The sequence below is a fragment of the Scyliorhinus canicula genome, chromosome 12, assembly GCF_902713615.1.
Source record: "Scyliorhinus canicula chromosome 12, sScyCan1.1, whole genome shotgun sequence".
Taxonomy (NCBI): domain Eukaryota; kingdom Metazoa; phylum Chordata; class Chondrichthyes; order Carcharhiniformes; family Scyliorhinidae; genus Scyliorhinus; species Scyliorhinus canicula.
Window position 1 is genome coordinate 61,660,437 of NC_052157.1, and position 22,894 is coordinate 61,683,330.

The 22,894-nt window shown below is 46.4% G+C and overlaps 1 protein-coding gene across 4 annotated transcripts in view; it reads right to left on the bottom strand.

The window, feature by feature from the left end:
- LOC119975257 (sialic acid-binding Ig-like lectin 12) overlaps positions 1–22,894 on the bottom strand; it is a 312,188-nt gene that overhangs the window by 209,638 nt on the left and 79,656 nt on the right. For all 4 annotated transcript variants that reach the window (XM_038814942.1, XM_038814941.1, XM_038814943.1 and 1 more), the window contains one exon: positions 16,838–17,200. In XM_038814942.1, the coding sequence (XP_038670870.1) occupies positions 16,838–17,200 (363 nt within the window). The remainder of the gene's footprint in view (positions 1–16,837; positions 17,201–22,894) is intronic.

A 22,894-nucleotide genomic window follows, 5' to 3' on the forward strand; every position in this document is an offset into this window, starting at 1 on the left:
GCCAATAGATAACCTCAAAGTCTGGAACTATTGCAATAACAAATCTATGCTTTGTAATGTGGGCAAGCTCAAGTGAATGTAAGAGACAACCCCTTAAAAAACATATAAAAAAGGGATGTTTTGAGCAAGTCTTTGGCACTCTCAGAGGTGTTTCTTCGAAATACCTAGAGAGCGGCCCCGATCGTAATAAAGAATATTCTGAAGTACGGACGTGTTCGAGACCATTTATTCCGGACTGAGAGACAAGTCACATTAGAGACGCATTCACATTTTGGTGGCAGCGGTGGGATTTCAAAGAGTTTCCACTGAGACTGGCGGCATAAGTGACTGATCGAGTTCGGGAGCGAAGGAGGAATTGGGGAGGGTGTGTAGCCCCTTCAGTTATAGCTACAGAAGAGGTTTCGGCATCATCATGATCCTTGCTTTTGTCTAAAAGTGCCCCCGCGATAAGAGGCTTTAGAAGGGTGCGTGATCAACCCTAAGGTAATAATATAACAAGGACATTATAACCTTGTAGTTAGATAGGCTTGCAGGCACGGATGAGCCTACTTGAATTGGCCAACGGAGCAGGATAACTCCATTTAAATTCATGATTGGATAAAGTGGTCCAGGACCATTTCGCCAAATAAACAATAATCGCAAGGATCATTAACTGCCAATAGTGTTAGAGATGGGTAATACGTTAGATACAACCTCTGATAGTGGAAGCGCGCTTCAAACCTTGTGTGAACAATATCCGGAATATTCCAAACAACTGAGACAATTGTCAGGAGAATTGCATAAAAATTTAGGAGAAGAAAAATGGCCACTGGGGGGAAAACTAATGCATTAAAATTGGGTATAAAATTGACAGAGAAAGGAATAGTTAAAACAGCCAAGGTCTTAAAAAAAAAGGAATGCGCATATGGGAAAATAACCAAGTCATTAGGCTATCCGCCTTGAATCTGTATATTAATCCATGTGAGTTTAAGCTTAAGTGGGATAAGATGCTGTCAGGGACTGCGGAGTTCACAGAACGTATCTCCCAGAATTCTGACATAATAAACTGCTTTGTTACTGATACTCAGGCCTTGGTGTGAATATTTTCACCCCTAACATTTAGTGTAAGTCTGGAAGGATTTGCTGAGCTGGACGCCGCTCGAACCGGTGAACAAGGCGAGTAGTCAAACCTTTGTCCACCAAAAATTAGAATCACTCGGCAAGGCGGACAGACGGTGAAGTAATATCCAACAAATCTGTTATCAAGGCCAAATGAGTAAAAGAGTCAGTTTTAAATTTTTTTTTTGGTTTTTGAAAAGCAAAATACTCTGGTTAAAAAAACAATGATCAAAGATGGGTGTGATTTCTGTGGAACAGAGAAAAATGGTGAGATACACAGAAATAAAGATAAGACAAATAAAGTTAGAAGCACAAATGTCATAAATTAAACCTTCACACCATTTGGAAGACAGGCTGGTTTAAAGGAATTGAGCTCTAACTCCTTTAAGTATAGCAATAAAGTGGGTAAAGATAGCGTAAAGACATCACAAAACTGCCAACAACTACGGCTAATGGCTGTCCCGGAATGTCTCAAGGAGGAAAAAAAAAAATCAAATTAAGTGAAGTCCAAAAGATCAGAAAGGGGCTAAAACACTCCATTAGTTTTGTTCAGGAATATCTGAGGATGACTAATCCCCCCTCCCAAAATGAAAAAATGGGGAGGGAAATCAGTACAAGATTACGGTTACAAACTTAACAATGGCTACATGTCGAGAATAACTTCAGATAAATTCGGCAGTAATTCAACTCATTTGAAATAAAAGAAAAATAAACATCCAGTAATGTCTCTTTCCAAAAAACGGTTAAATAACGAACATTGAAAATTGAAAGAAAGGATGGATAATGGTTGAGGTCACGTAGCGGATGGAGATGGCATCATGCCAAGTTCTCCACCACTTTCAATTCTGTACAAAAATTTAACCATTTCAGCAAGCAGGTCACCTGCACAAAGAAATATACGTCTCTAAGAATAGCTAATGCCTCAAAAATTAATCAGTGGAAATGGACTTAAATGGAATAACACAGATTAAGTTTTCGAAGGAGAATGAAAAATGTTGTTCAGTAATTTAATTGAGCTCCATTTTAGAGAAAGAGTGAGAGGGTTAGAGAGCGAGAGAGCCAGAGACAGAGAGAGGGACTGATAGAGACAGCAAAAGTTGAGAGAGCGAAAGAGAGCGAGTCAGGGAGAGACAGAGACGGGGAGGGGTAGTTAGATAAAGAGAAAAAGCGACAAGAGTTCCAGAGACAGAGTTACGTAGATAGATAGACAGAACGAGAGAGAGAGAGAGAGAGAGTTTTAGGCATCTATAGAGAGGGAGGGAGTTTTAGGCATCTAAACTTTGTTCTGAACTATTCACTGTCTCTGTTTTTAGACTTTGACTTCAGACTTTGACTTTTAAAAGTTTTGTTCCAAGCTGTGATTATTTGAAAGCTTCAAATTGTCTACGCATTGCCTTTAAAGATTATAGTTTGAGTACAGTTAACATTTTTTTCTTTTCAAAGGCTATCATTGGCATTTCCAGGGTAATTTTGATACACAAGGAATTTTAATCACGTATGTAAGAATAAGAAAATATTAGTTTTATGGTGTTCAGTGGAAGTTAGGATAGCTGAAATACATATGACAAATATGATCAAGCCGGTGTTTCACTAGTTCAGGGTTAAAACTTCCCTGACACAAATAATCATCAGTAGGGTGAAACTAACCTGTCTCACAACGCAGATGTTTTAAATATGAGATTGCAGAATTACTTATAAACAGATGGGTAAATGAAATATGTCCATGATCACGCAAAATTGGTTCACTCAAGAGTTTCAATAACATATTGTGTTCGCTGAAAGACTTGATAACGGGAATTTGGCAGCACTCCAACTTTTACTCCCAGTCCATTTGAGTGAAAAATATAAAAAAAAGTTTAGAGATGCGAATGGCATCATTCCAACTTATCCACCCACTATACGCCCCTTTTTGTCTCTGCAAGAAAATTAACCCTTTCAGCAAGCTTTTGTGTGTAATCCAGAAGATGTCTTGACACTCCCATGCTGGGTTTTCCTGCGAGCTCTGGCCCTTTTAATTCTGATAAAGTAATGAACAGTCCACACAGCTGAAGATGCATTTTAATTGGAACTTACAAATCTTAAGTTTTGAATTTTCACCCTCTTAACGACCCAGACCTGACCATGTTCACAGATGGAAGTGCTTCCATCGGTGAAAGGGGGGAGCGGTTATCAGGAGACAGTAGAATCAGCAGCATTTGAAACTGGGGAGACAGTAGAATCAGCAGCATTTGAAACTGGGGAGACAGTAAAATCAGCAGCATTTGAAACTGGGGAGACAGTAGAATCAGCAGCATTTGAAACTGGGGAGACAGTAAAATCAGCAGCATTTGAAACTGGGGAGACAGTAGAATCAGCAGCATTTGAAACTGGGGAGACAGTAGAATCAGCAGCATTTGAAACTCCATTCTCGGCCCAACAAGCAGAATTGTTCGCACTAATACGTGCATGCGCACTAGGAGCAGGCAAAAAATTAAATATTTATACAGACTCCAGATATCATTACTGACATAATCCAGCTACAGGAGGACGCTCCTGCTAGCGATAAGAGTTCGCGATGCGGGGCCGGGCTGCCGGGGGTGTTAGGACTGGCCGCAGAAATAGCAGGGTAGCCCCCCCATGGTGGGCGGGCGGCCGCGCAGCACAGGCCTGGGGTAGCCTTTGGTTGGAGGTCCACAAGGGGGTCGCGTGGTCAGCCGGGAACGCGTTAAGGCTCTGGAGCACTACTTCCAGAGAGGAGGCTAACTTTACCGTCTGATCCAGGTCCCGGGCCCCTTTCTCGTATATGCGTTATCTCACGTAGTTGGACTGGACTCCTGCCACGTAGACGTCTCAGACGGCGAGTTCCATATGTTGAGTGGCTATAACAGCCTGGTAGTTGCAGCTGCGTGCGAGGACTTTGAGTTCGCATAGGTAGTCTTCTAGCGATTCCCTGGGACGCTGGCGGTGGGTGGTGAGGATGTATCGCGCATAGACCTCTTTCACGGGCCGTATATAGAGGCCTTCGAGCATCGCGAGGGCGTCTGTGTAGGAGGAGGCCCCGTCGAGTTGAACAGAGATTCGATGGCTCACCCGTGCGTGGAGGAGGCTGCGAGATAGGCCTTGAAGCAGCGGAACCAGTGCGAAAAAATTTATTTCGCCTCCGCGGCCTGCGGATCGAGTTACAGTTGGTCAGGTTTGAGGGCCGATTCCATATTTGCGATTAAGTTGATTAAATTGATGCGACCATCAATTCACTCGAGACATGAGTAGAAGTAAACCGTGGCTTTAATCAACTTAGAACAGTACCTGCCTGTGACTAATCCAATTCTGAGACCCGCCTCCAGGTTGACTGCTCTTTATACCTCCCTTCAAGGGAGTAGCCATGAGCAGAGCCCATACATGCCCCAACATGTTCCCCTGTGGATAATGCCATACAATGGCCCATAGGTGGAGCCCACAAGGGCAACAGCATAGCACAGATACAAATACAAGGACAACAGCATAGTACATATACAATGGTGGATTATTGGTAGAATACATTCACCACAATGTTTTCATTGGGTTTTGGTGTACATAACAAATATAAATATAACAATGAGAATTTTGCAAGGGAACTCCGAGGCAGTACCCTTAAAGTTAAAATGATTTACATCGAGATTGGTTTTAGCTATTCACATGATTTTACAGTCTCCTCTTTCCGTTCCTTCATCCTTTCCTCGCGGCGTTTGCTGTGGCTGTTGTGGTCTCCTGTGTTTCCCTGCCCATCGTTTTCCCCCTCTCTTTTCTACCCCCTGGTTCCCATTGTTTTTGCACCTGTCCTCCCCTCTGAACCTTTCTCTGGTTGGGTTTGCTTGTACTTTCCTATTTTCCCGATCCCTCCCCTTCCTCTCCCCTGCCCCTCCCTTCCTCCTTCTGTGTCATGATAACTCTCCCTTTGTCCTTGGCTACCTAGTTGTTGGCCACAAAGAGATCCTGGAACAACCGAGTGAATGGCTCCCAAGTTCTGTGGACGCCCTCTTCCGACCCAGTCGTCTGTACGTGTCGCTACGGTTCCCTTTGCCTAAAATGTCCACATCCAGCATTTCATCTGCCAGTGATTGTTGTGGCAGTCGTGGGTACGTCCTTGTTTCTTTGCACTGAAAGTTTTTAAGCTGCAGGTACCTGAATTAGTTACCACCAGTTAGGTGGAATCTTTCTGTCAGCTCATCCAGCGTTGTTATTCTACCGTCAGTTTGCAGATCCCTAACTGTCAGCATCCCCCCATCCTGCCTCCACCTTTCGAAGGGGGCATCTGTGAGCACTGCCAGGACCCTGTGGTTGTTGAAGATGGGGGCCTTATCGGACATTTTGGTTACGCCAAAATGTTGTCGCAGTTGATTCTACGACTGGAGTGTTGCCACCATCTCTGGGCTGGTTGATTGCTTCTTGGGTGGAGATGGGAGTTCCACCGTGGCTGGGACCTGGAGGAAGTTCCTCCTCCATGAGCACCCACTCAACTTCCGGCTCCTTTATCCACCCCTTTATTCTTTCTGCTGTCGCTGCCCAGAGATCGTATCTTAGGTTTGGGAGGACTAGTTCCCCATGGATTTTAATCTCAGTAGAGCCTTCTTTGGCATCCTTGCATTCTTCCTCCCCCCCACCACCCCTGGCTTGCCTCCACACGAACACCATAATTAGTTTGTCCTGTGAGTTGACAAAAGCCTTGGGGATTTTGATCGGGATGGATCTAATGGATCTAAATAGGAAAAGGTAGATTGGCAGCACATTCATTTTTATCATCTGCACCCTCCCCGCTTGGGAGAATGGGAGTGTGTTTCATCTCTGCAGGCCCTTTTTAACTTTCTCTGTCAGACTGGTCAGGTTCTATTTGTGAACCCCTGTCCAGTCATGAGCGAATTGAATCCCCAGGTAGCAGAATTTATGCCAGGTCCGTTTGAATGGCAATCCCACCAGCTCTGCCCCTCCTCTTGCAGGCTTACTGGGAAGATCTCGCTTTTGCTCATGTTGAGCTTGTCACCCAAGAAGACTCCAAATTTGTTCAAGAGCGCAATGATTCCTTCCATGCTGCTTTGAGGGTCTGTTATGTAATAATCTTTATTGTCACAAGTAGACTTACATTAACACTGCAATGAAGTTACTGTGAAAAGCCCCTAGTCGCCACATTCCGGCGCCTGTAGAGGAGCAGGCCATCTACACAGAGCAAGACTCTCTGCTCTCTGCCTCTCTTCAGATCACCTTCCAATTATTTGCCATGTTAAGGAATGGGTTAAGAGACATTCCAATTAAATGTCTCATTTATGTTAAGTATCCAATAATTGACACTGATATGGAAGAAGCTTCAGGTGGCCTTTGAGGCATGTGATGTTATGATAGAGTTTTTTGTACAGAGTTGTGTTGAAGGAAAATAAACGTGTTTGTGAGAAGGAGCAGAACTTTTGACTCTTTATACAACAGCAGCTAAACGGCTAACTGTGGTAGCAGAGGACAGTTGCTGTGCAAACGTGAAGGGTTAAAAGATACTACTTTTCCAGCCCCAACCAAGGGGTGAGTGAAAAAAAAGTACATATGATAAAGATGGCTGGATATGACTATCCCCCCTTATTTTCTGAAAGGGGATCGTACGACCAATGGAGAAGTGCAGTTGTTATGTGGACTAAGGTAACTGCATTGGGAAAGAGGAAAAAAGGTATGGCATTGGCTCTTTCTCTATCTTATGAGAGTAAATTCCGAAGCAAAGTGTTTTCTGAGCTGGAATTGGAAGAGTTAGACTTAGAAGAATAATGAGGTATAATGAGTGCACATACACACTGTGATACATTTAATTCTGTTCAACTTTTTATAATATGTTTTCAAATGAGGCATGTCTGGTTAAGCTGTTTTAATCTGAGCCTGGTCTCATGACTATATTTCTAAATTTATTACGTTATATGGATAAAATTTATCAAAAGAGTGACTTGTTAAGTGAGTATGAAGCCTGGTCAGATTTTGACAGATCCCGGAAAACAGAGGATGTCTCCAATGAAGACTATATAATGGAATGTAGCAGACTATATAAAAGGCTGCAAAAATACAGCCTGGAATTTCCACAGTCTGTGTTGGCATTTAAATTACTGGACTGTGCGAGAGTGAGTAACATGAATAGGCTCCTGGTTTTGAGAGGAGTTCAGTTTGCGGATAAGGAGACCTTATTCGATCATATGACAGATGCATTAAAAAACTTTTCTGGGGAAACATTCCAGTCGTATGGCTCTGATGACCCAAATAGGACAGTCAACAATAAAACAGACTATGGGAGATACACTACTTTTTTTCTTTTTTTCCATAAATTTAGAGTACCCAATTCATTTCTTTCCAATTAAGGGGCAATTTAGCGTGTTCAATCCACCTACCTCGCACATCTTTGGGTTGTGGGGATGAAACCCACGCAAACACGGGGAGAATGTGCAAACTCCACATGGACAGTGATCCAGAGCTGGGATCGAACCTGGAGCCTCGGAGCCGTCAGGCAACAGGGCTAACCCACTGCGCCACCGTGCTGCCCGGACGATACACTTCTGACAAGATGGCGAAATGGGACGGCTACAAACAGGTTGCAAGAGTATGGAAGGAGATCGGGACCCGGAAAGTATGAGGACAGAAACCCATTTAGAGCCTCTAATAGGAGGAGGGACGTGTAAAATGGAAATAGCAAGATGAACCCCAGAAATGTAGGTATGATAAATCAATGTTTTCGTTGTGACTCTCAATACCATTAGGCTTTCAACTGTCCAACACATTATAATAGAGTGTTTGAAGTGACACATGACATGGAAGAGTCAGAAGAGGAAAAAGATAGTGACCAGAAAGAAGGAATTGTCCTAATAACATGCAGTTTTACTCCGGTAATTAGGGTGTTGGTTGCATAATCCTTCAACTGTGCTGTATTGTACAGTGGCTGAACATCTACTGTGTGTGGGATTGACTGGTTAAAATGTTACCTGAACTCTTTGAATGCTGAAAATCGTAACAAGGTTAAGGAATTTGAAAGTTCTATAAGTCTCAGGTTTGGGGATGATAATACTCTGAAGTCGCTGAAAAGAATGGAGATCCCTTGCAATATTGCCGGAGTGAATCATTTCGTTAGCACGAATGTTGTATCAAGTGAGCTACCTTTGCTTCTGAGCAGACCGTCGATGAAGAAAACACACATGAAATTGGATATGGACCAGGATAAGGCAACAGTTTTTGGAAAGACGGTGGACTTACAATTTACACAGTGGGGACACTGTTGTATTCTATTACTGACAAATAATATTTCAGGTGCAGTTGTTAAGGATGTGTTAATGGCAGTTGGAAATGGAACTTTAGTTGATAAAAAGCTTGTATTAAAACTGCATAGACAATTTGCACATCCGTCTCCTCGGAGACTGAAAAATGTATTAAAGGATGCAGGGGTAAGGGATGAAGACAATACTAAGCTGATAGAACAGGTTAGTGATCGCTGTGAAGTTTGTGGGAAGTAGAGAAGGACACCATCACGACCGATAGTAACCTTACCTTTGGCCAGGTATTTTAACAACATTGTGGCCATGGACCTTAAGGTCTGGGATAAAGCTAACAATATATTTATTTTGTAGATTTAGCAACCAGATTTAGTCAATCAACTATTGAACGAAGTAAAGAAAAGAGAATAATTCTGGATCAAATCGTGGAAAAATGGATAGGGACAGGAATGGACCCTCTGGTAAAATTCCTTCCAGACAATGGGGGAGAATTTGCTTATGATGAATTTAGGGATATGTGTGAAAACTTGAATATCACAGTTCTGAATACGGCTGTGGAAAGCCCATTTGGTAATGATGTGTGTGAATGAAACCATGCTGTAATAGATGACATGCTCCAGAAAATTTTGGGAGATAGACCAAACTGAAAGTTAAATTCAGCTTCAGCATCGGCGGTACATGCAAAGAGTTCATTGCAGATGGTTGGGCGCTATAGTCCCTGTCAATTAGTGTTTGGTAGAAATCCTAAAATTCCGTCCATTTTGGATGAACTGCCTCCAGCTTGGGAAGGGACTACGATTAGCTGTGCTTTTGCTGAGCATTTAAATGCATTACATAGCAGTAGAAATGCTGTTTTGGAAACAGAAGTCTCTGATAGAATTCACAGAGCTTTATGGCATTATGTACGGCCGTCAAATACCGTTTTTCAGCAAGGAGACATATGAGAGACAATTTTAATGAATGGAAAGGCCCAGGGAAGATCACAGGCATAGATAGCAAAACAATTATTTAGCAACATGGGCAGCATGGTAGCATTGTGGATAGCACAATCGCTTCACAGCTCCAGGGTCCCAGGTTCGATTCCGGTTTGGGTCACTGTCTGTGCGGAGTCTGCACGTCCTCCCCGTGTGTGCGTGGGTTTCCTCCGGGTACTCAGGTTTCCTCCCACAGTCCAAAGATATGCAGGTTAGGTGGATTGGCCATGCTAAATTGCCCTTAGTGTCCAAAATTGCCCTTAGTGTTGGGTGGGGTTACAGGGTTATGGGGATAGGGTGGAGGTGTGGGCTTGGGTAGGGTGCTCTTTCCAAGAGCCAGTGCAGACTCGATGGGCCAAATGGCCTCCTTCTGCACTGTAAATTCTATGCAAATCTATGTAAACATGGCAATCAAACTGTGAGGGTACATTCATCAAGGATAATGGGTCCAGATTACAAATTTTCAAATTTAGACAGAGGCATGACGAGGAACCGGACTCATCTTGTACGCATGTATTACAGAACCATGAGGACCAGGTTAATTGATATAGACAGGGGGCGGGAATCTCTGACCCTGAGGCGTAAGTGTTGACGCCATCGTAAACGCAGTCGCATTTCCTGACGTTATCAACATGGCCTCAGGATCAGCGATCTGACCCCTGCAGGGAGCCAGCATGGCACTGGAGTGACCCACGCCGCTCCAGCTGCCGATTGCGACGTCAGATGTGCGCCGCGGGTCTGCGTATGCGCAGAGGTTCCCTTCTCCGCACCGGCTCCGACGCAACATGGCGTAGGGCTACAGGGGCTGGCACAGAACAAAGGAGGCCCCCAGCCCGAGAGGCTGGACCGCCGACCCGTAGGCCCCGATCATGGGCCAGGCCACAGAGGAGCCCCCCCCGGGGTCGGAACCCCCTACCCCGCCAACGGATACATTCACACCGAGGTCACACCAGGTAAGACCAGGTTAGAACGGCGTCGGCAGGACTCGGGTTTTTTGTACGGTCGCTCGCCCATCCCGTGCCGAGAATCACCGGGGGGGGGGGGGGGGGGGGGGGTGCGTAGAGCAATTGACAATAAATCCCTGTGGGAAAATGTGCACTCTCCAAAAAGTGTCAATGAGAAAAGGTTAAGGATAGACATCGCAAGTTTGAAGCAGATGTTGGACAAAGGGGAGATAGCAAAAAATTAAATGAAATAAAATGAAATGAAATGAAAATTGCTTATTGTCACAAGTAGGCTTCAAATGAAGTTACTGTGAAAACCCCTAGTCGCCACATTCCGGTGCCTGTTCGGGGAGGCTGTTACGGGAATTGAACCATGCTGCTGACCTGCCTTGGTCTGCTTTCAAAGCCAGCGATTTAGCCCTGTGCTAAACAGCCCCTAGCTGGGTCGACAGTAGCTATCAATTGTCCGACTGTTTTACGAAAAGAGGGGCTAGTTCACAGAAACTTTTGGATATTATTAATGAAGGGCGTCTGTTTCTATGACTTTTTTTTTCCTTCCAAACACTGGAAAAAAAAGGAAGGGGGGAAATTGCGTGTGTTTTTGAGTTTCTTGTGATTTTGTTTTCACCAAATTATTTGTTTTCTCCAAGGAAGGGGAGATGTTAAGGAATGGGTTAAGAGACATTCCAATTAAATATCTCATTTATGTTATAATTATCCAATAATTGACACTGATATGTAAAGAGCTTCAGGTGGCCTTTGAGGCATGTGATGTGATGATAAAGTTTTTGTACAGAGTTGTGTTAAAGGAAAATAAAGGTGTTTGTGAGAAGGAGCAGAACTTTTGACTCTTTATACAACAGCAGCTAAACGGCTAACATGCCACTCTGAATGCAATCGCTAATGGCTCTATCACAAATGCAAACAGCAGCAGGGATAGCAGGTATCCCTGTCTCGTGCCCTTGTGCAGCTGGAGATACTTTGAGCTGGTGGTGTTTGTCCGAATGCTCGCCATGGGGGCGTTATACAGGAGTTTTACTCAGGCGATGAATCCTGTTCCGAGCCCGAACCGCTTCATCTCGAAGGGCTTTTCTGCTTCCTGGGAGACGATCACCTCAGGTTTTCTCTCCCCGGATGGGGTCATGATCCCGTTCAGCAGGTGCCTGATGTTTGATGTGAGCTGCCTACCTTTGACAAAGCCTATTTGGTCTTCTGCGACCACCCCTGGTACGTAGTCCTCCAGCCATTTGGCTAGGATCTTGGCCAGTATTTTTGCGTCAACATTCAGTCGTGAGATGGGTCTGTAGGAACCGCACTCTGTTGGGTCTTTGTGCTTTTTCGGTATCAGCGAGATTGAGGCTTGTGCCAACGTGGGCATTAGTGTGCCCCTCGCCAGTGAATCTGTGAACATCTCCCACAGGTGTGGGGCCGGTGTTGTCACAAATCATTTGTAGAAGTCCGCCGGGAAACCGTCCGGACCCGGCGCCTTCCCTGACTGCATGCAGCTAATGATCTGGATGACCTCTCCCAGTTCTAGCGATGCTTCCAAACCGCATTTCTATCCTATCCACAATTGGCAAGTCCAGTCCATCAGGGATCTGCTTCATTCCCAAGTCCCGTGCTGGGGACTCCGAGGTGTATAGCCCCTGGAAGAAGGTCTCAAAGGCTTTGTTGACCTTGTCTGGGTCCGTTACTAGTGTGCCTCCGCTATCCCTAATTTGTGCAATCTCCCTTGCGGCTGCCTGTTTTCTCAGCTGGTGAGCCAGCAGACAGCTGGCTCTGTCTCTGTAGGGTCCCCTGTGCCCGGCGGAGTTGGTGTACCGCTCTCCTCGTGGAGAGCAGGTGAAAGTCCATCTGTAGTTTTTTTTCTTTCCGCCAGGAGCTCTACGGTCAGAGCCTCGGAGTATCGCCAGTCCACCTCCGGTATGGAGTCAACTCGCTGTCACCTGGCCACCCTCTCTTTCCTGTCTCTTCTTGCTTTAAAAGCGATAATTTATCCCCTGATCAAAGCCTTCAGCGCCTCCAAGAACGTGAAGGGTGAGACCTCCCCGTTCTGGTTGTTCTTTATATATTCATTTGTGGCCTGTGATATTTTCTCACAAAAAGCTTTGTCAGCCAGTAAGCCCATGTCCAACCTCCATGTGAGGTGTTGGGCACGGCCTGTCTCCAATCTCACATCCATGGAATGTGGAGTCTGCTCTGAGATTACGACTGTGTAGTAGTCTGCCCTAACCAGCCCTGGAAGCACCGATTTCCCCACCATAAAGAAGTCGATCCTTGAGTAAACGTTATGCACTTGGGAGAAGAAGGAGAACTCTTTCTCCTCTGGGTGGGTGAATCGCCATGGGTCCACTGCCCCTAGCTGCTCCGTAAAAAGGCCAAGTTCCTTAGCCATGCTGGAGGTCTTTCCCATTTTGGGGTTCGACCTGTCCGTCTGTGGGTCCTGTATGCAGTTAAAATCTCACCATGATCAGTCGGTGCATGTCTATGTCGGGGATTTCTGTCATGGTCTTCTTTATAAACTCCGTGTCGTCCCAGTTGGGAGAATTAATGAGGACTACCGGTGCCCCGTCTAGGATACCGATGACCATGACGTACCGTCCCCCTGGGTCCGTTACCGCCTTTGCCACTGTGCACATCGTCCACTTATTAATTAGAGTGGTTACCCAACTGGCCCTCGTTCCGTAGCAGGAATGGTAGATCTGTCCCACCCTGCCCTTCCTTACCCGGTCGGTCCTTCTCCCTCAGGTGTTTCACTTGGAGGAAGACTATGTCGGCTCTCATATTCCTCAGGTAAGTGAAGACTCTGGATGTTTTCACTGGGCAGTTAAGTCCCCTGACATTCCAGGTGAATATCCTGATGGGGATTTTTTGTCCTTCCGCTCCTGTGGGATTACCCAGATTCATTCAGTGGATGTGCCCCTGCACTCCAGGCTTTCCCTTTGTTAGGGGACCATCCAAAATGGCCGTGGTCACTGTTCTCCCCATGTGGTCGGGCCCCTCCACTCCGGTGTCTCCTTTTGCCCAGGGACCCTTCTAAGTGGTTGCTTAGCCCACGTGTGGCCTGCTGCAGCCAGTCTGCCATTTTTGATCTGTCCTTTCCCCTTGCTGGGGGCACACCGCAGCCATTGTCCTTCACACGAGTCCTGGTGCTAGCTGTCTCGGTAGTGAGGTGGCTCCCCTCCCAGGAGTTACTGTGGTTGCCTCCCTCGCCCGTTGTCTGAAATTTTGCTCACTCTGTCCCCTCTCTTACACTGTACTTGTACGGACGTCACTCACCTTTCCCTTTTTCGCTACCTTCGTTTTTCAGAACGAGGCCCGGTTCTCCCACGTAAAGCGGTCTCGTTGGTGCTGGTTTGATGTTGGTTACAGGTTGTAGAGGTTCTTTTCTCTCCCCCCAATCTGCTGTCAGCACATTGCCGAGTTACCATCTAGCTCTGTTGGTTCCTCATCGTTTCCCCTGTTGCTGCTTTTCCAGCCCGCACTATACGACAAACTTATCCACCTCAGCGGGGACTGTAAAAAGTGTTCTTTGCCTTTGTATGTGACCCAGAGCTTGGCTGGGTACAGCATACCAAATCTTACATCACTCTTGTACAGCATGGCCTTTGCCTTGTTGAATTTAGCCCAGCGCTTGATCAGGTCATCCCCAATATCCTGGTATATCCGGATCCGGATCTGATGTCCTTCCCAGCTGCAGATTTTAGACCGTCTGACCCAGCACAGGATTCTCTCCCAGACTTAGCACCGGTGCATTTTCTCTATAATCGCCCTTGGCTGGTCCCCGGCTTTGGGCTTTTAGTTTGTGTGCCCTGTATATTTCTGGTGGGTTGGGAAAGGTGTCCCTTCCCACCAAGTTGCCAGCATTTGGGCCACATACTCTGTAGGGTCCCTACCTTCGATCACCTCTGTAGGCCCACGATTTGTAGGTTTGCCATCTCGACCGGTTCTCTTGGTCCTCGACCTTTCCTGTTGGGCTGTCCTGTGTTGCGATCAGCCTCGCCACCTCTTTTTGTAGGGCGACGATTCAGCCGCTCTGGTCCGTTGCGGCCCTTTCCAGTTCTGTGATCGTCACCTCCTGGGCCTCAAATCTCTTTACTGCTTCATCCAAGGCGAGCTGCATGTGCACCAGGGCTTTGGCTCCCGCGTCCTTCCCCGCTGCCTGGATGTCCGATTTTGTCTCGTCCCTGTGCTCCTTTAGTGCTCTCGAGAGGAACGCCGTCCAGCCATTCCCCACCCTCGGTGAGGGAGGGCTTCGTGCGCGACTGGTCAGGCCCTCTCGTTCCGGTGAAGTTTGGGTTTCGCTGCCTCGTGCGCTGATCAGTTTGTCCGTTCGCATCTGCTCCAGGCTCGTCTGACTCCTGGTCCCTGCTCGGCCCCTGGATTGAGTTTTGCCCGACATCCGTTCTTTTTTCTTTTGTCCCCTGTTGTCCTGTTCAAGCCGAGGGGATAAATTGCTCGGTTTTTAGGCATTTTTCCAGGTTCACGGGGGGAGAGTCTCCTGATGTGCAAATTCTCAGCATATGGTCATCATCGGAAGTCTTGAAGCAAATTTCTGTTTATTCACTGCAGGATGTTGGATAAGATGTCCGATAATTAAAACAGTGGAGGAGTCAAGAGAGGTTGGGGGGGGGGGTAGAACTGGGTGTCGTTCAGTGTACATGTGAAAACTAACACTGTTCAGATGATGTTGCAAAGCCATTACAAGTAATTCTCTATCTAGGATTAGACAGCAATGGAACCAGGTTAGAGCAGCCCCACCCAGCTGGACAACATTGTACAGAACCATTGGAGGGGTAGGTGTGGTTAATCATGTCAAAGGCTGCAGAAAGGTCAAGAAGGGCAGGTTTCTCTTCCTCACAGTCACATAAGGTGCCATTAGTGACTTTCTTTTTATAAATCTGGAGTACCCAATTCATTTTTTTCAATTAAGGGGCAATTTAGTGTGGCCAATCCACCTACTCGGCACATCTTTGGGTTGTGGGCTGAGACCCACGCAAACACTGGGAGCATGTGCAAACTTCACATGGACAGTGGCCCAGAGCCGGGATCGAACCTGGGACTTCAAAGAACAAAGAACAAAGAAAAGTACAGCACAGGAACAGGCCCTTCAGCCCTCCAAGCCCGTGCCGACCATGCTGCCCGACTAAACTACAATCTTCTACACTTCCTGAGTCCATATCCCTCTATTCCCATCCTATTGCCATAGAATTTACAGTGCAGAAGGAGGCCATTCGGCCCATCGAGTCTGCACCGGCTATTCATGTATTTGTCAAGATGCCGCTGAAATGTCACGATCGTCCCTGCTTCCACCACCTCCTCCGGCAGCGAGTTCCAGGCACCCACTACCCTCTGTGTAAAAAACCTGCCTCGTACATCTACTCTAGACCTTTCCCCTCGCACCTTACACCTATGCCCCCTAGTAATTGACCCCTCTACCCTGGGAAAAAGCCTCTGTCTATCCACTCTGTCTATGCCCCTCATAATTTTGTAGACCTCTATCAGGTCGCCCCTCAACCTCCGTCGTTCCAGTGAGAACAAAACAAATTTATTCAACCGCTCCTCATAGCTAATGCCCTCCATGCCAGGCAACATCCTGGTAAATCTCTTCTGCACCCTCTCTAAACCCTCCACATCCTTCCGGCAGTGTGGCGACCAGAATTGAACACTATACTCCAAGTGTGGCCTAACTAAGGTTCTATACTGCCTTGGCACCGTGAGGCAGCAATGCTATCCACTGTGCCACCGTGCTGCCCCGTCATTAGTGACTTTAATAAGAGCTGTTTCAGTACTGTCACCGTGGCAGAAACCGGATTGGAAGGGATCAAATATGGAGTTCCTGGAGAGATGTGAACGGATTCGGAAGATGAAAACATGTTCAAGGATTTTGGAGAGGAAAGAGAGGTTGGAGATGGAATGGGAGTTTATAAGGACAGTGGGGTCAAGGGTTGTTTCTTTGAGGAGAGAGTTGTTTGAGGCAGATTTGAAGGAGAGAGGGATGACACATGAAAAGCGAGAACTGTTAACAATATCACTTGATATGAGGATCAGGAGGGGAAGTTGTGTGGTCAGCAACTTACTGGGAATAGAGTCAAGGGAAGAGGAGATGGCTCTGATGGAAAAGATGTGTTCACAAAGGACATGAGGGAAGACAGGTGAGAAACTGGAAAAAGATGTGAGTTCAGGGATAGGGCGGGGGGCATCAGTGGCGGTTGTCATAGTGGATTATTGGAAGGGAGGGTCAAGACAGAGGCAGCTGATTCGATTGTCTCAATCTTCGTGACACAGAATCCAGCGTTTTCTTTGAGAGGATGTTTTCCCTGTAGACATCAGGAGGATCCTGAACCCAGAGGAGAGAAAGCAAGATGAGTTAAGATGGAGGTTGAAACCTCCGAGGATAGGAATGTATTCAATGCAGACAGAGTGAGGAAGGCAGTGAAGATATCTTGGTGAGAAATAGAAAATCATTAAAAACAGTGATGCTGGTTAATACGGCCATAAAACAAGCAAATCAAACACTAGGATGTATTATTTCCCATTGAGTGTGAATTGTTGAGGAATTATATAACACAGCACTTACCAGAAACCTGAAGCCGGGTTCCAGGTTTGTAGTTGAATTTATTACCGTCATCAAATTCTATTCTGAAATAATATCTTCCTACATCTTGCCATCTGACGTTGTTTATAATCAGGGAACAGTTGTCATCATTCAGGTCTCCAGACAGCCGGGTCCGATGCTGGAACTGTGGTGATATAATATTGTGATCCTTGGAATGAAAGGCTGTAGTCACTGTTCCACTCTTATCGTAATGCCAGATTCCAACACGCGGTCGGTTTGCCAAGTACATTGGGTAACTGTAATTACATGGAATCTGTACACAGGAACCTTTCTCCGCTGTCACCTCTTCTGGAGTGTTGGCTTTCGAATCTTGTGACAGTCCAACTGCAGAGAGAAATATCAACATTTAACACTGCATAGTTTGTAGATACACTCGACTCAACATCTACCCCTTCCGTCATTGATGCACATGACTGCAGTGTGGACAATCTACAGGACACCAAAGGAACTCCCCAAGATTTTACAATGGATGGAAGATAATCCTGGATACAGGAGTGGACAAGTGTATCCTACATTGTCTCATGGTCCTCAGACCCGGTTTAGTTAAGTCAGTCTTCCACCCTACTCAGTGTCTACAAGATGAAATCAGATACATGCAGACAAAACAATGGATTAGGAGCCCTCAGAACTCCCACCATTATCACCAATCATGAATCACTCATTTGCCTCACCTTCCTGGATCCTCACTGTCTCAGACCGCAGTTCCTATTGTAATATGTGTTTGAGGGCTAGCAGCATGACATCATGAGAGTGGAAGTGTATCATGTGATCCAATCTCAGTTTCACTTTGGCCTGTGAGCAGAACATAGCACACACAGCTCTGTTACTGGGGTCTTCCAGCTTTCATCCATTTTGATCGGAAAAATGGAAAGGCAACTTATCTAAATGGGGAGAGACTTTGGGTGCTCCAATGCAGAGGGATCTGGGTGTCCTTGTTTATGCATCACAGAAAACTAGCTTTTATAGCTGAAGAAATAGAGTATAAAGGTAAGGAAGTGTTGTTGCAACTTTACAAGGCATTGGTGAGACATGGAGCATTGTGCACAGTTTTGGTCCCATTAATTGCGTAAAGATGTAGTGGCATTGGAGGCAGTTCAGAGGAGGTTCACTCGATTGATTCTAGAGATGGGCAGCATAGTAGCATAGTGATTAGCAAAGTTGCTTCACAGCTCCAGGGTCCCAGGTTCGATTCCTGGCTTGGGTCACTGTCTGTGCGGAGTCTGCACGTTCTCTCCGTATCTGCGTGGGTTTCCTCTGTGTGCTCCGGTTTCCTCCCACAGTCCAAAGATGTGCGGGTTAGGTAGATTGGCCATGTTAAATTGCCCTTAGTGTCTAAAAAATGTTAAGTGGGGGTTACTGGGTTACGGGGATAGGGTAGATACATGAGCTTCAGTAGGGTGCTCTTTGTAAGGGCAGGTGCAGACTCGATGGGCCGAATGGCCGCCTTCTGCACTGTAAATTCTATGTGATTCTGTGAGATGAAGGATTTGATTTAAGAAGAGAGATTAAGCAGTTTAGGCCTATACTCGAGTTATGAAGAATGAAGGGAGGTTAAATTGAGATATATAGGGTGTGATAAGGTAGACATGGAGCAGATTCTTCCTCTTGTGGGGCATTCTAGAAACATCTAGGTCATAGTCTCAGGGTAAGGGGGAGCAAACTAAAACAGAGATGAGGAGAAAGTACTTCTCACAAAGGGTTTTGAATCTGTGCAATTTGCTTCCCCAGTTTGCCGTGCAAGTTGGGAAAGTGAATAAATTTAAGGAAAGGACAGACAGATTTTTAATTCGCAATGGGTTGAAGGGTAATGGAGAACGGGCAGGACAATGGAGTTGAGGGCATGATGCGATCAGTCATGATCGTATTGAACGATTGAGCAGGCTTGAGAGGCTAAATTATCTACTCCTCCTCTTAGCTCTCATGTTCTTATTGTTACATCACCCTGGGTGAGTTCACGGTCAATTCCAGCCCACAGACCCCGGCGTCCCAACATAAGTGAATTAACCAATAATTTGCGCTTTCTGAAGACCGTTAACCCTTCACTGGTCCAATGAGTTACAGACACCAGATTTATAAGTAAAACAGGAACAAAATATTTATGAATAAAAAGGAGAAAAGAGGAACATAAATAAGGCAACAACAGGACAGCCGTCTCCCAGTTTACCCAATCCCAAGATTCCTTCCCACCCTCTACCCAGATACACACAAGATAGACACAGGGCAAGGGTCGGCGGGGAATTAAATAAAATAGGGATTAAAGAGGTAGGTTTTGAAATGAGACTTCACTGCTGTGGTTGCAGTCTCTGGGAAATAGGTTTACTTGAGAGGTTCAGGTTGGCGCAATTCTGACCTTCGACCACCAGATGGCGCTTCACCTAAGAATTCTCGGTCGATGTGATCCCACTCTTTTTTTATTTTTAAAATCTTTTTATTGTCACAAGTATGCTTACATTAACACTGCAATGAAGTTACTGTGAAAAACTTTCATCCCCACATTCTGGCGCCTGTTCGAGTACACAGAGGGAGAATTCACAATGCCCAATTCACCTAACAGCACGTCTGTGGGAGGAAACCAGAGCACCCGGAGGAAACCCACACACTCACGGGGAGAACATGCAGACTCTGCACAGACAGTGACCCAAGCCGGGAATCGAACCTGGGACCCTGGAGCTGTGAAGCCATAGTGCTAACCACTATGCTACCGTGCTGCCTATCTTTAGCCATCAGGTGGAGCAAAGGCCGGGGAGTTCAGATCAGTGCCATTCTCATTGTCGGCCACCAGACGGTGCTGTACACAGGATGTTCAGATCGATGCACTTCTGCCTTTCTACCCCCAGATGGAACTTTCACCTCCCTGCGAGGACAATACAGCTCTGATCCTGGAATTTAGCAGTTTTGATTGGCCTGATTCCTGTACAACACTGGCGGTTTTATCGCAAATGCTGCGACTTAAAGCTTTAATTCTTCAGCACTTCCCAGCCTTTGACACACACATTTAAAGGTTGCTGATCTGTGGGAAAACTTGTATTTTTACCACTCAAGTTCTCTTTCCCAGTTCTGTTGGCTGTCTTTGCTCCTTTCACAGATTTGCCTCGGATGCTTTTAAAATCGACCTGCAGAGAGAGGTAAGAGAGAGGCAGTCCTCAGGATGCTTGCTCGTTGGCTTCTTAACAGGACTGAGCAAAAGATAGCACTCTCCAGAAGACCCGCCTGTGATGAGATGCCGATGTGTTATATAATAGTTGGATGGTGTGAGACCTCCAACCAGCAGGTGGTGGTACAGATACACCATGCTGTCTTCAGACCAAGGTCATGTGACCTGGGACCCGGATATAAAGGGAGACACATCCAGCCATCTTCAGAAGAAGATTGAGAGGTTACTAAGACGTGCGTGTGATTGGCCAGTGCGATGTAAGTTCCAGAGGACTAGCAATACTCCATGATAACGTGCTCTGTATCAGATTGCCATCTTACCACAAGACACAATAAAAGGATCCTGGTTTGGACATATCGAAATGTTTGGTGAGTTACTTCATAAAGTACAAGGGACCAAACACAACATGGTACCACGAGTGCTGAAGATTTGAAATGGCAATGGCAGTGACAATGTTAGGCAATCGGCTTGAAGACTGGTCTGGTGAACTGCAACCTGAGGCAACCCAACGTTAAAAAAATACTGAAGTTTGAGATGGACGGACTGAGGGCCCCCCACCAGCTTCAGATGTCCAGTAACGTAAGTGAGAACAGGCGGCTGTTCAAATAGCAATTCGAACTTTGTTTCGGCTGTCAGACTGCAGGCCCAGCCTGATGAAAGGCTAATGAACTGGCAAATCTGGCAGTTTCACTCCAATCACTCAAACTTATAACTCGTTTGTCTTTGAACGTGACGGGTGTCAGAAAAATTCTGATGAAGTTCCAAAGCGCTTTGAGCAGCATTGTCCCCCCCAAGAAGAATGAAACTTTTGAAAGCTACATGATTTATATGCGTCCCCAGAGACCTGGCGAATCATTTGACAGTTTTGTCACAGACTTGAGGCTGAACGCCCAGTCATGCAACTTCGGGGACTTAAAATTTGCCTTAATCCACAACCAAATTGTCTTTAGTTTGCTTGATAATAAGCATAAGGTGATATTATTGCGGGAGGAAGCTTTGGTATTGGAACAGGCAGTGAAGATTTGCCAGGCGAGCGAGATTGCTGCACAAAGAGTCGGCGCACTCTGCTCAAAAGGTTTTGGTGTCAACGTGGATGAAGATGCCAGTGTCATTCGTGCTGTGACGCACATCATAAAGAAACATGGTCTCAGTCCGGTGGCCATTTTAAGCAGCCGATCAGAGCCGCCGCCATCTTGTGCCAAAAATGTGGCACTCGACATCCTCCAGGGCAATGTCTGGCCTATGGAAAAGTTTGTTCCAGGTGCGGTGAGACTTTGCTGATCGGTCAGGGATCAAGATAGACTTCGGCACAAGACTCTAGAGACCTTGTATCTTTGCAAATTAGTGGGGCAGCACGGTAGCACAGTGGGTAGCACTGTTGCTTCACAGCGCTAGGGTCCCAGGTTCGATTCCCGGCTTGGGTCACTGTCTGTGTGGAGTCTGCACTTTTTCCCCGTGTCTGCGTGGGTTTCCTTCAGGTGCTCCGGTTTCCTCCCCAAGTTCCGAAAAATGTGCTGTTCAGTGAATTGGCCATTCTGAATTCTCCCTCAGTGTACCTGAACAGATGCCGGAATGTGGTGACTCGGGGCCATTCACAGTAAATTCATTGCAGTGTCAGCCTACTTGTGGCAATAAAGATTATGAAAATCGTTTATTGTCACAAGTAGGCTTTAAATGAAGTTACTGTGAAAAGCCCCTAGTCGTCACATTCCGGCACCTGTCCGGGGAGGCTGGTACGGGAATTGAACCGTGCTGCTGGCCTGCCTTGGTCTGCTTTAAAAGCCAGTGATTTAGCCCAGTGTGCTAAACCAGCACATATTATGGTGTTCTCAGTGGCAGGTATAAAGTACACAATACTCTTTCATTTTGTAGATTTGGATGTGGACTTAGTCATTGGTATGAAATCGTGTGAATCCTTGAATATAATCGAGCGGATAAATCTCCTCGGAGACAGCTGGTCACCTGAGCACAGTGAATCACTGTGTGCACAGTGCATCACGGTGAGCACAGTGCATCACGGTGAGCACAGTGAATCACTGTGTGCACAGTGCATTACGGTGTGCACAGTGCATCACGGTGTGCACAGTGCATTACGGTGTGCACAGTGAATCACTGTGTACACAGTGCATTACGGTGTGCACAGTGCATCACGGTGTGCACAGTGCATTACGGTGTGCACAGTGAATGACTGTGCACAGTGAATCACTGTGTGCACAGTGCATTACGGTGTGCACAGTGCATCACGGTGTGCACAGTGCATTACGGTGAGCACAGTGAATCACGGTGTGCACAGTGCATTACGGTGTGCACAGTGAATCACTGTGTGCACAGTGCATTACGGTGTGCACAGTGCATTACGGTGGGCACAGTGCATCACGGTGTGCACAGTGCATTACGGTGAGCACAGTGAATCACTGTGTACACAGTGCATTACGGTGTGCACAGTGAATGACTGTGTGCACAGTGCATTACGGTGTGCACAGTGAATCACTGTGTGCACAGTGCATCACGGTGTGCACAGTGAATCACTGTGTGCACAGTGCATCACGGTGTGCATAGTGAATGACTGTGTGCACAGTGCATTACGGTGTGCACAGTGAATGACTGTGTGCACAGTGCATTACGGTGTGCACAGTGCATCACGGTGTGCACAATGCATCACGGTGTGCACAGTGCATCACGGTGAGCACAGTGAATCACTGTGTGCACAGTGCATTACGGTGTGCACAGTGAATCACTGTGTGCACAGTGCATTACGGTGAGCACAGTGAATCACTGTGTGCACAGTGCATTACGGTGTGCACAGTGAATCACTGTGTGCAGTGCATTACGGTGTGCACAGTGCATCACGGTGAGCACAGTGA